This window comes from Salvelinus sp. IW2-2015, linkage group LG31 (genome assembly GCF_002910315.2).
Source record: "Salvelinus sp. IW2-2015 linkage group LG31, ASM291031v2, whole genome shotgun sequence".
Lineage (NCBI taxonomy): Eukaryota > Metazoa > Chordata > Actinopteri > Salmoniformes > Salmonidae > Salvelinus > Salvelinus sp. IW2-2015.
The window spans coordinates 12,412,690-12,426,627 of NC_036870.1; the positions used below are offsets into that span (position 1 = coordinate 12,412,690).

Genomic DNA, 13,938 nt, shown 5'->3' on the forward strand with positions numbered 1-13,938 from the left:
CAGAGGTAAAACAAATGGAAGCATCATTACAAATGTTTGAGAGGGTTGTTGTGAAACAGGATGATGTTTTGAAGTTGTTCAGGGGATGTAACGCACACTAAAGCCCAGGCCCAGACAAAATAAGTGGACATGTGTTAAAGCACTGTGCTGAACAATTGGCTGGTGTTTTTACAGACATTTTCCAATCCTCATTTAACCAGCAACACGTGCCAGTATTGTGGAAAAACTCAATAATTATACCAATTCCTAAAGCATCTAATCCCTCTGTGGTGAATAACTACTGCCCTGTCCCCTTGATATCCATAGTAATAAAATGCTTTGAGAAAATTGTGAAAAGTCATTTTCAGCGTCACCCAGAAGCTCCTTGACTCATTTCAGTTTGCCTATCAGCCCACCAGAGGAYTTGATMATGCCATTCTTACTCTCCTCAACATGGTCTATAGACATCTAGAGGGTGCCAAATCCAATGTCAGGGTTCTGTTTGTTGACTTTTCTTTTGCCTTCAACACAATCCAGCCTTACATTCTGYCACAGAGACTCATTAGGGACTTATCCTTAGATTAGGGGCTGGTTTTGTGGCTGTTGGACTTCCTGAGCCAGAGGTCACAGCMGGTCAAAGTAGGTCCCCACGTGTCGGAAATACGCACGGACATACGCACCACCAACACAGGCTCTCCTTAAGGATGTGTTTTGTCCCCACTCCTGTACATCTTGTACACTAATAGTTGTACTAGTTCCCATCCTGACAGACACCTCGTTAAGTTTGCTGATGACACTGTCTTGATCAGCCTGTTGCATGATGACAAGGAACACCATGGCCCAGTCCTAAATTACTTTGTAGAGTGGTGTGACAAATCACACTTGGTCCTCAATATCAACAAGACCAAAGAGATGTGCATAGACTTCAGGAAGCGTACAACACCTACCTCTGCAACATCTATCAGAGGTCAGAAGATAGAGATGGTAGAAGAATACAAATATCTGGGTGACCTCTTGGACAATAAGCTTCAGTTGCATAAATGTACAGACCTGACCTACAAAAAGAGTCAACAGAGACTACTTTCCCAAAAAGCTGGGATCTTTTAATGTTGACTATACTGCCTCTGTTTCATTGAGAGTATTTACACTTTTTGTATTGTTTGTTGGTTTGGCAATGCCACTGTCAGCCAGGAAATATGCTGAGAAGGATTATCACCACAGCAAGCAGGTACTTGGAGTCAAACAGAAAGGCCAAGATGAGATCTTTAAGGTCAGGCTCACAAAATAAATTTAGACCCAAGCCACCCCCTGTACCCGGACTTTGAACTACTCCCCTCTGCGTGCAGGTATAGGGCACAGCTCGGTAGGAAAAAAAAAAAACTAGACAATAATTTGTGTCATATCCCTGCTAAATAGCTCTGGCTAATGTTCCTATCGACCCAGTAAGGCCAGCAGGCTAGTCTCTTTTTATTAGTATGAAACTTTTATGAAAGTTTTCACTTTGTTTTGTATTTAAAAACCCACTTTAAATGTATGCATGACACTGCCTCAAAATTTCCCCATGGGGACAATAAAGTCAGTAAAGTAAAGAGGAGAGGTCATTCCCAACTACCAGGGGCATGCCCTATACATATAGACTTTAGAATGGCTGACCTACACTCAAATGTTTGTCTCAGCAGACTTGCGTAAGAAGTAGATTGACTGTCTAGAGGGGCTGACATGGAGCCTGTTCGTTGAGTAGAATGAAATAAGGCACGCTCCAGATTACGTCCCAGTGCACACGCCCAGGGGAACCTCACGCCCGTGTGGCTGACTGACCACAAACCCATGGGAGACATTCTCATCAAGCACCTCACCACCATTCTCAATCTGCTGGTGGAGAACAGGTACAACTCCAGGGATGACCGTTTTTGACTTGTATTACGTTCTGAACGACTGCATTCAAGGTGCATAGGACAACCTTCTAGTACATTCATTCTAACCATCTGGAAGAAATTGAGAAATTCACTGATGTTTTCCGGGACCAGAAGGAGCACTATTCCCTCTGAGAGCTTAGACAGGGCCTCAAGGCATCCGAATTTAACAACTTCTGCCGCCAGATGTTCCAGCTGCATCAATGTATCCGGGGCTGCGAGCGCTGGGGCCACTACTTCATAGCTGCCATGTTCTCTGTATCCGGCTGAAACTTTCGCAAGCAAGGTGGTCCGGTCCCAAGGCTCTGACAGCCTTTGTTGGGGATGACCACTGAAAGAGAGCGACCCGGCTCTACGTATTTTACTGGTTTGTGACTCAATGACACCGCCCCCGGTTAGAGGGGAATAAAGCAGCCCAAGAGTTAACACACACAGGAACTTTAACCACACACAGATGAAGATGAATATGGGGAGGGTTTTTGGGCACGCACTCCATCCCACAAGTCCAGAGATATGAGTGAGTCCAGTAGTGGATGGGCATAGACAGATGTTGCTCTCTGTCACTGGCAGGGAGACTGCAAATATTGGGAGACTGCAAGTATTGCGTGACCTGCAGAGTCAAGAGGATGGGCAGATATCCAGCCCCTTAGTAACCTCCCTAGGAACCTATCAGGGCACAGGTCCCGTGTGACTCAGTTGGTAGAGCATGGCGCTTGCAACGCCAGGGTTGTGGGTTCATTCCCCACGGGGGGACCAGGATGAATATGTATGAACGTTCCAATTTGTAAGTCGCTCTGGATAAGAGCGTCTGCTAAATGACTTAAATGTAAATGTAGGTCATTCAGGTCAGAGAGAGTTTGAGATGCAGGTTTTTGGTACTGTCTAGACTTGCAGGCTCTGGTTCTGGGGGAATGGGGAGTGGAGTGTGCAGCTCAAGGTTGTGAGGTGCTGATAACAGTCACCAGAAGGGAATTTGTTACAACCACCCTATGGTAGGAGACGACCCTTGGCCCGAACGTGGTAAGGTCATGAATAAATACGTGTTTTCATCTTTTGAATGATTTCGGGGAACGCCAGAGGGGAAGAAGCTGGCAAGAGGATGCAGAGCATGAGGATGGAACATGGCTGCTAGATGACCTAAACCCTATTCAATGAGATTGTAATCGTTGTTACAGTGGTTCTAGTTAGTATTGGTACAAGGTCATTTACACAAAAATGTACAATCATTTCAAAGGTTGATTTCTGTACTATCTTTTAAATATTCATCCATCTGGGGATTTATCCATTGAGTACAGTTCTACAATAAGATGAAGTTGCTGGGTTGGCTATGTTCCGTAAGGTATCCAAAGGCCTAATCAAGCAAGTAAGTAGCTGGCTTGGCTTGGTTATTTGAATAATTGTGAAGCATAATGTGACTGTGAAACTATATTGCTGATTTAGGAAGATGCCATTGCTCTTAGCATTGGGGTTTCAGAGTGGTAGTTCAGAATTTTAGAATGGCATTCTCTGTACAGGGATTCACTGGAATTGCTAGCACTCATGCAAAAAGAATGCTTTCTAATGGCTGTCATGGAAGAACGCGAATCTACAAACTGAACGTTTAGATAAGACATTGCCATTGAACAATTTCAAATAAACAGATTAATTAGACAGTGTGATGTTCATAGGTTGTATGAAAATGTGTAATAGATGCCATTTGCCCAATAGACTTAGTTTGCCTAAATTATAACACTGTGGTAAGAGTGTAACAATTACACACTGAATACAATATGTGTGCTGTATAGTGGTGACAACCATTCACCTTCTAGTTAATACACTGACATATGTATATGATTCTTTTTTTGTTTCATCCCAACATGTATTTTGAAAACTGCTTATCTGTCAGCGGGTAATATGTTGATTAATGATTCAAGTAATAATTAAACAAAAATAAATACAAATAACGGAGCTCACCATTGTTGCAATTTCTTTTGATCTTTATTATATCATTTCTTGTCATGTTTTTAGTATGTTATCACATGGGCCAGAATAAAGAGAATTAGAAAATATAAATACAAAACTGCAATACCACAGTGGTGGAAAACATTGTTCAAAGAAACATGCTATGGGCATCCTGCAACACCAGTACTGTATGTATGTGGACTACTGGTGGCTCAAAGGAGCTTTCCACTAACGCGTACTGCCGTGTGTAAATACATGTTTTCATTGTCTAGCACCTAAACCTTGCACATGGCTTTCTGATTTCACTTTGGCTCATATGTCATCTAAGGATTATTTGTAGTGGTTAGACTGGTAGTAGGCCTATAGGAAAGTCTTTCAAGGTTTGAGAATGGGGATATTTCAATAGAAGGGATATTTGGATGGAAACAACACCACCGATAACACTAAGGGAGTACAAAAAAAATCCTGTAAACCAAGTGGCATAGAACAAAGAGATGAACACTGCTGACATGGAGCACTACCAAGCATGGAGAATGTACACAAGAGGCCTGTAGTGGAAGGGGTGAGGACTATGTGAGTGTCCAGGGTTGGATGGGAGCAGTGTGGTGAGAAGGGGTACTGACACTGGGTGGCATACTATAAGGCTGTCTGGTTCCCCCTAGCTCACACCACCGTCAGAAGGCATGGCCTTCACAGAAGCACACAGGAGCACCTGGACACCTCCTCGCTGCTGCGTAGACCATGCTGTGTGGTGGCCAGTGACTGGATCAACCTCCAGAAGTGGTTGAAGGTGATTCCCTCGCCGTCCATCACACCCATTTGTCTCATCACCTCGCCCAGGCCCTGCTCTGACGCTCCAGTCTGGGGGAGGGAGCACAAAAACAACTCTTCACTATATGTACATGGTATTTAAATTACTGACCAGTTAATTAAGCAATTAAGTAATCACGCATAGACATGAATTAGCAGGAAGTTAGCAATTAGTCTATTACACTTTTGAGCGTATAACATTGGTGCCTTACATTACTCGGTAGGTGATATTCTTAACAGTACTAATATCATCAGCGCTAATTATTGTATCAATAATTCAGCTGAATAACTCCAGTCAACATGTTTGACTTCATAATCCACTATTGGCCTCTTTTCAACTGTACTGTATGCAGCTGAATAAACACAGCATGCGTATACTTTGTCAACTAACTGTCATATGTTTCAGGCTTTGCTAACCTCTAGTGTTATAGGTCCATGGCTCTTGTTCTAGGAACATGTTCATTTGMATCGACATTTGCATATACAGTTGAAGTCGGAAGTTTACGTACACCTTAGCCAAATCCATTTAAACTCAGTTTTTCACAATTCCTGACATTTAATCCAAGTAAAAATTCCCTGTCTTAGGTCAGTTAGGATCACCACTTTATTTTAAGAATGTGAAATGTCAGAATAATAGTAGAGTGATTTATTTCAGCTTTTATTTCTTTCATACATTCCCAGTGGGTCAGAAGTTTACATACACTCAATTAGTATTTGGTAGCATTGCCTTTAAATTGTTTAACTTGGGTCAAACGTTTCAGGTAGCCTTCCACAAGATTCCCACAATAAGTTGGTTGAATTTTGGCCCATTCCTCCTAACAGAGCTGGTGTAACCAAGTCAGGTTTGTAGGCCTCCTTGTTCGCACATGCTTTTTCAGTTCTGCCCCAAATGTTCTATAGGATTGAGATCAGGGCTTTGTGATGGCACTCCAATACCTTGACTTTGTGCCTTAAGCCATTTTGCCACAACTTTGGAAGTATGCTTAGGGTCATTGTCCATTTGTAAGACCCATTTGCGACCAAGCTTTAACTTCTGACTGATGTCTTGAGATGTTGCTTCAATATACCACATAATTTTACTGCCCCATGATGCCATATATTTTGTGAAGTGCAGCAGTCCCTCTGCAGCAAAGCACCCCACAACATGATGCTGCCACCCCCGTGCTTCACGGTTGGGATGGTGTTCTTCGGCTTTGCAAGCCTCCCCCTTTTCCTCCAAACGTAACGATGGTCATTATGGCCAAACAGTTCTATTTTTGTTTCATCAGACCAGAGACATTTCTCCAAAAAGTACGATCTTTGTCCCCATGTGCAGTTGCAAACCGTAGTCTTGCTTTTTATGGCGGTCTTGGATCAGTGCTTCTTCCTTGCTGAGCGGCCTTTCAGCTTCTGCCAATATAGGACTCGTTTTACTGTGGATATAGATACTTTTGTACCTGTTTCCTCCAGCATCTTCACAATGTCCTTTGCTGTTGTTCTGGGATTGATTTGCACCAAAGTACGTTCATCTCTAGGAGACAGAACGCGTCTCCTTCCTGAGCGGTATGACGGCTGCGTGGTCCCATGGTGTTTATACTTGCGTACTATTGTTTGTACAGATGAAAGTGGTACCTTCAGGCGTTTTTAAATTGCTCCCAAGAATGAACCAGACTTGTGGAGGTCTACAAAAAAAATTCTGAGGTCTTGGCTGATATCTTTTGATTTTTCCACGATGTCAAGCAAAGAGGCATTGAGTTTGAAGGTAGGCCTTGGAATACATCCACAGGTACACCTCTAATTGACTCAAAAGATGTCAATTAGCCTATCAGAAGCTTCTAAAGCCATGACATAATTTTCAGGAATTTTCSAAGCTGTTTAAAGGCACAGTCAACTTATTGTATGTAAACTTCTGACCCACTGGAATTGTGATACAGTGAATTCTAAGTGAAATAATCTGTGTGTAAAAAAATTACTGTCATGAACAAAGTAGATGTCCTAGCCGACTTGCCAAAACTATAGTTTGTTAACAAGAAATGTGTGGAGTGGTTGAAAAACGAGTTGTAATGACTCCAACCTAAGTGTATGTAAACTTCCGACATCAACTGTAGCAACGTTTGTTTGGTATTCTTGAGGTAATCAGTATTAGTATCTGGGTAGCCAATCTTATCTACAGTCATTTCAATCTGAAATTGTATAAAGCTGTCAGCCAGGCAGATGCAAACACTGTGGATCTTTCTGTCTGCTGGAAACAATAGGAAATTGATTTGGGAAAATATTTCCTGGCCTGAATGCTTCTCCACAGCTGAGACAATATAAAGAGCATTTTGCAATGGAATCCCATTTGAATGATGTGATCATTACTTTTTCTTTTAAATAGATTCTGATTTTATATAAGTATAAGACTGGATGTAATGAAAAACATATTTACTTGGTAATTAAGCATATTTTTTACTTCAACAGTTGAACAAATATTTCCTAGCTGTTGTGGCTAACTATTGTGTAGCAGAAATACTCTACTTGGTTGTCGAGTTTATGGTGGATGAAGTCGACTTGGTGCAAGGAGTCATATTACAWTTACATATTTTTTGCTACTTTGTTCATAATGGAAACTGTTATTTATCTGTCCGTTTGTTTTTCCCTCTCTAGATGAGCCAACAACCTTGAACCTTCCTCACTTGCTCATGTATTTGAACAGGCCTTTTCCTGTTTTTCAGAAGCATAGCTATCTTTGTCACTCTCTGGTAAATTCAGACTCGTCCTGGAAAACAGGCTTGGGCCTCAGACATCTAAGCAACCAGTTCCAACATGAAGACAAAGCAAGATCATTGTGTCAGATTAAAATAAAGCATGTTTAAAACTTAATTGGTGACTGAGCACACAGTATATTACAGCAAATTTTGGATTTGCATCGAACCTGGCAATTGACGCCTCAAAGCTTTTCCTGAGTGTTTGTTTGGGAGTTATAGGAGGTGGTGTGTACTGTATGTTTGGGGCTGAGTGGGAGGGTAGTAAGAGTCAGAGCCACGCCTTACTGGTAGAATCAATGGGTGTGGCCGGGAAGGGCGGGAGCAATGTAGCCGGCCGTTGCAGTTTACGTACCGTAACTAAGTTGGGCAGCTGGGACGATAGGAGGCCTTTGAACTCTTGGGTTTGGAGCGTAGGACCATTATTGGCCGCAGCGGCATGGAACTGTGTGACCAAAGTGTTGATGGCATTTTCCAGGTCTGAGTGCTGCGCCAGAGGTGGAGAAAAAAGTGTGTTAGATTGGGGGAATCAAATAATATAGCAATAAGAAAAGCGTCCTCTGACAGTCCTTTGAAGTTCATTATGTGAAGTTATTATAATAGATCATTACGAAAGAAGGAAAATGTATATATTCATGAGACAGACTCCCCAGGTTTTTGCCAAAGTGCACCGACCTCCACTCAATTTAGTCCCAAATACCAACATTTTTTCAGACACACTCACATCCGTCCTCAAGTGCYTATCTTGCATGCCTCCACGTGTCCGAAGTCTACGCAAAGATGGCACTCTGATGTTTAACTTGTGTTTGTATCGCACCTTTCACAATATCATTGTCATGGAACGCTTAGTGGTCAACCAAAGATTGTGAGAAATAATATGCTGAGTGAAAAGTTATACTCCAACAAGGACCGTTATACTTCTAGGTTGCAAGTCACCTTAAAAAAAAGTTCAAAAGTAGACCTTATGTTTTGCAGTGGCATATGAATCTGTGTCACACATACTGGTTAGTTTGGCCATTGTGAAGGACATCATTCCATACTCTCTTTAAACCAAGAACCAAACACCCAATCTATTGTGGCTGACAGGTTTTTCTTCATACTACTTTTTTATTTAAATCCTAAATCACAAACATTAAATAACTGTAAAGGAATGTTGCTATGTCACTTACTCCTATTCAAATTGATATTTTAACATGCTATTGAAATGTGGGCGATCTGTGGTTTGGGTGGGGAGGAGTAAGCTTAAGTAACGAGAGAATGAGTGGTCTACTGGTATTGGAAGGAAAACTCAGACAACTTGTCTACATGGAGAATGTACATGAAATACCTGCAGATTGGGGTACTATGACAGATCTCCCTGTCACTGTTTATCTTCAGGGTGTGCTGGGGCGGACAGGCCATCTGGAATTTCGGGCAAATGCCAGATGGGCTGGTCAATATTTTGCCCATTGCGCCTGTCTAACTTAGGTTTTTCACGCAAAATGATCTGTCTAATAATGGAGGACTCAAGCGGAAAAATGTACCAGTGTGGGGGCCTTGAGGAAAAAATAGCCGGTGTGGGGGTCTCAAGGGGACGGTGTGTTAGAAATGCCATGGCCGAGTTCTGGTCCCAGTCTGTGCCTGGGGCGTGCACAAGAACCTTGGGCAACAGGGAGAGGAATCAGTGGTGACTTCAAACTCTATTTACCTACCTCCTAAACGCTAAACCAAATTCCTTGAGACATCCAGAAACAATGTAGTTGTTTCAGTTGTCAGGGTAGGATATAAAAAAGAATAAAAGCCTTACTCACTAGGCCTAGGCTACCACTACAGTGCTCCATTTTATGATGTTTCCACAGATAGCTCACTGCAGCCAAAAAATGTCATAAAATGGATACAGTAGGCAACAATGGTAAGGCGCTTGCTCGCCGACAGTGAGCATCTCATTCTGTCTGTCTGTCTTTCTGTTCGTCTAGCTGTCATCCCTCACACAGTAGTCTATCTCCAAAGAAGGTTTCTGTGTCAGAGGCCATGGGGTCGGAATGAGAAGGGACTGATTGAAGCCCAGTGCTTTTCATTTCCACACAGTCTCTGCCTTAGACACAACTGAGAATAGCTTTTTGCTCCATAGTCAGCATATGGCCTAGATTAATTTGTCATTGTCCATTATTTTCTGCTGTTCCAGGATGCACACCGATCAGTGCATTGAAATTATTAGTTATAAACTCACGTTAAGCTGGCAAGAGTGCAAGGAAAGTAGGCTATATGCAAACGCGCCAATAGGATTTAACTCGATGTCCGCTCCCCACGGAAATCGAATTAGCAGAATAAAAAATCCAAAAGCAAAATKTGTCAGTTTAAGTTAGAGACAATTTTTGTTTATAACTAAACCAAGATAGACCATAGCCTATAATTTCCAATGGGAACAAATTAGTCATAGTGGGCAGAACAAGCAAGGAGGTGGGCAGAGCCAACCACGAGCTAGCGAGATTCTATTGGCGCATTCTAGCAGACATCTGCATATTTCAGTTAGGGAACGCTTACTCTGTGAAGTGCGCGTGTGCAATAACTCAATTCGCCTTTGCACTCCTTCTAGAAACGAGATTGTTTTTTACTTTTGCAAAGGGTAAAGTCTACAAAACTAAGTCCACTATGTTCCTAACAGTTTTGGGAAGAGAAAACTGTATTGTGATCAAATGTTTCATCGATGAGAAAATGTGCAGAATGTCGGCCAAAATCCATCTCGTTCCATCTTCTCCCACTGCCGGCCACATATTTGGTAGTGAGTGGAAAAGCCAAGTGGATGCTTCACATTCATACATCCGGTGAAATATCTGTCTCATTGTTCTACGTGTGCTAGCAATATCAATTTTTATTTTTTTTGCATTGGATACGTCTCAATCCACCGCATCCGCTTATGACGCACTTCCACATATGCAGTGAAAAGGTGACAGAGCTATAGCGGTGTTTGTCAGACCCTGAGACATCCCATGACTTCTCACAAAATCATCTGTAGCATCCGAACAGTTTGGGCTACACACTAATATGACCCCTCTGTGTTTTGCTCTAGGATGCCCAATGCCTCACAAGATTCGTCTGAAGGTCCCCCGGTACCAGTTGAAAAAAGTCATGGAAGTATATAAGGAGACTGTTTAGTACCAAAAATAAGGGGTTAAATACATGTAAAAAAAATCCTGATCTTTGTTATATCTCTAAGATATAGGACAGACACTTAAGAACAAACTTATTTTAGATAATATTTTGGGGACTGTTGTTCCATGTAGTGAATCTGTTATTCAAGGCGTTTGGATGGGCTAATAGCAGTAAGGCCAAGTACAATTTTTCATCAATTTTTTTTATATAATTTTTTGATACTTCAAGGGGTCTTAAAATTCTAAATGAAATAACAAAATGATCCTTGGGTATGACCTTCTTAAAACAATGCTATATAGCTTAGTAGAACCCCCCCGGTTTAGACAGGGCTTTGACTAATTTAATATGATCTAATAGAATATGTCATGATATAAATTGGATGGCATAATGTCTATGGAATGTTGGTTAAACTACATCTGTGCCACTTCCAAAGATAACCAGAACGACGCCTAAAAGTGTGGGGGAAGTTATCCCCCAAATAATGCTCCATTCGATGCACCAAAGGAATGCTCCATTAGTTGCTTCTAAGATGAGTAAAGCCACCATCTCTTCAAGTGCAACGTTTGACAAGTGTTGATATTAAAATGGTATAGTAGACCTACCTGTTCTGCCATTTGGATCGTGTTGTGCTGTCCTTTTTCAAAGTAAAGTTCTCACTGCGACGTTCAGTAATTGTTACTTTTCTTGCTCAGCGTTCCATTGCTTCAGCCACATATTGGCAAGATTCCTAAATCCTCCCACTCAAGGAAAAAACATGTAACTGGATTCCACCTTCCGTGTCAGTCAGAGAAAGCTGTGGGGAAAATTAAAGTGCACCGTCTAACCCGATTCATTGGGACTGTAAACTTCAGGAGGCAGCGAGTCTACATYCAGTCATATAGGCCTACCGACCTTCTATTAACTATTATTSTTTTAAAGTATTCTACGTCAGAGTAGTTTACATAGTTGTGRATTTAAAATGTAGGCTATTCAAGAATAGAGCCCGCGAGTGCTTCAATCAACATCTGGAAACCTTTAGCAAAAGTTGGAACAGACTGCAACGTTTAGGCAGGGGTTGGGTTGTTCTTCTTTGTCGCAATTGTTAACCCCTCATACTGGGATACATATTTTCTGCAGTTTCTGTAAAGCTTTGAATATCCACCCKAAATAATATATTTATTTTATGAACCATGCATGGTCAAGTTTTTTCGAGGTCGTTTATAATAAAAGTCGTTCGTAATTGTCCATTCCAATTTCTATTAGGCCTACATTCATTTTGACAGTCACCTGAGTTTGATAAGGACATGCGAACCAAAAAGCGATGCGTGCACAATGAACAGGCACGAGCACATTCTTGAAAGACGGATTTAGGACTTTTGACAGACAGGTGGGTACACTCGATATTGTCATAGTGTAACGCTCCTCGTCAGTGGAAGGAAGAGTGGACCAAAGCGCAGCGTGGAAAGTGTTCATGATATTTATTTACAAGAAACACTCAAACAAAAATAACAAATCCAAAAACGAAAGCGAACAGTTCCGTCAGGCACAGACACTAAACAGAAAATAACACCCCACAAAACCCAAACGGAAAATCACAACTTGTATATGATCCCCAATCAGAGACAATGATAGACAGCTGCCTCTGATTGGGAACCACACTCAGCAAAACAACAAAGAAATAGAAAGCATAGATTTTCCCACCCGAGTCACACCCTGACCCAACCAAACATAGAGAAGAAATAAGGATCTCTAAGGTCAGGGCGTGACACATAGGCCTACTATTTTACATAAAAACTAGTCAACCAGGATCTTGATTATGCTACCACAATGTCAGTGGTGTAAAGTCCTTAAGTAAAAATACATTAAAATACAACTTGAAGTAGTTTTTTTTAGGTATCTGTACTTTACTATTTATATTTTTGACTACTTCTACTTCACTACATAAATTCCTATGGAGGATTGTTCCAACTGGGGGGTGCCAATGTGGCCGACCGGTGGCTTCAAAGCCTCTCAACAATGGCCAATACATAGCATCAGCAAAACAGGGTTTATCATTGGTCCAAACCCGTTGCTTCGCACTACCACCCACCCCTGTTAAACATATGATTGTAGAAGAAACCCGCACACTGCTCTTGATAGTATCACTGCTCTTTAATAAGCTTTACGTATCGGCCTCATGGCCTTCGTRAGATGTYCGAGTGCCTTTTGAATTTTGAAAAACATATGATTGTAAAAACAAATTAATGTCATAATTGTCATGTTCGTCGTAGTGAGGAGACCAAAGCGCAGCGTGATGTGAATCCAGTTCTTCCTTGGGGRGGCYATATTCCCCAGCCTGTGCCCAGGGTCCCTTGCCTTCCAGTATCTCCTCCCAAGTCCAGGAGTCCAGAACCCTCTGCTCCTGGTTACCACGCTGCTTGGTCCTTTTTTGGTGGGTGATTCATCACGTTCGTTATAAGGAGGTGACCAAAGCGCAGCGTGATGTGAATACATCTTCTTTAATGAAACAAAGAACACTTAACAAACTAATACAAAACGAATGTGAAGCTAAATATAACGATTGCAGACATGCAACATCACATAGACAATCACCCACAAACCAAACTGGAAAATGGCAACCTAAATAGGATCCCCAATCAGAGACAACGATAAACAGCTGCCTCTGATTGGGAACCAATCTAGGCCACCATAGACCTACATAATGCCTAGACTACACACACACCTAGACATACCCAAAACCCTAGACAAGACAAAAACACACATACCACCCTCGTCACACCCTGACCTAACCAAAATAATAAAGAAAACAAAGATAACTAAGGTCAGGGCGTGACAATAATCAAATACCGTCCCCGGTAAAACGGTTCATGTGTCCTCAGAATGCGCAGCTGCTTGGTTTCACAAGTGGGTTCTGTAGCGACTTATATCCCTGGGGAGATAGGCGTGTCCTCCCGTCAGAGCTTTCGATGTCCTGCTCTCTCGCCACTCCTCCTCGCTGTCTTCCAGAAAAAACACCACGCCCACATTTTCGAAGCCACAGGATCAGGGAGCCGGGTGGACACTACACGACTTTCAAAATCCTAACATCGCTGAGCCTCTGACATTAAATGTCCGTCTTTCCTGTATTTTCTTTTGTGTTGCCAACGTAGTGGTGTGCACACTAACCGATGTGGCACAGACGGTGGTTACACACTACATGATTCTTCACTTGGTCATGACGATTCTCGATATCACACTGTCTCGCGAAAACACTGATGTGATTAGATTTAATGTAGCTACGAGCTGTGGCTCAAAGCAGCCTCATACATTTTCAGTCAAACATTCATGCTTGCCATACAGAGTTGAAATACCTAGCCAACATTTTGAATTAAATAACAATGCTTGTGAACTTCAGAGCTGTAACAATTTGACGCTTTGGTTAAAGGCAAGTATGAACGCATACTAGTAGTCATCGCTCCTGC

At 42.0% G+C, this 13,938-nt stretch overlaps 1 protein-coding gene across 1 annotated transcript; it reads right to left on the reverse strand.

Moving 5' to 3' along the window:
* Positions 1-3,847: 3,847 nt before the first annotated feature.
* LOC111955806 (protein S100-A13) lies at positions 3,848-11,445 on the reverse strand. Its single transcript, XM_023976121.2, has 3 exons — positions 11,101-11,445; positions 7,722-7,853; positions 3,848-4,694 (listed from the first exon to the last, which is right to left on the reverse strand). The coding sequence occupies exons 1-3, from the start codon at positions 11,110-11,112 to the stop codon at positions 4,524-4,526; spliced, it is 315 nt and encodes a 104-aa protein (XP_023831889.1). The 5' UTR covers positions 11,113-11,445; the 3' UTR covers positions 3,848-4,523.
* Between the last annotated feature and the right edge of the window lie 2,493 nt (positions 11,446-13,938).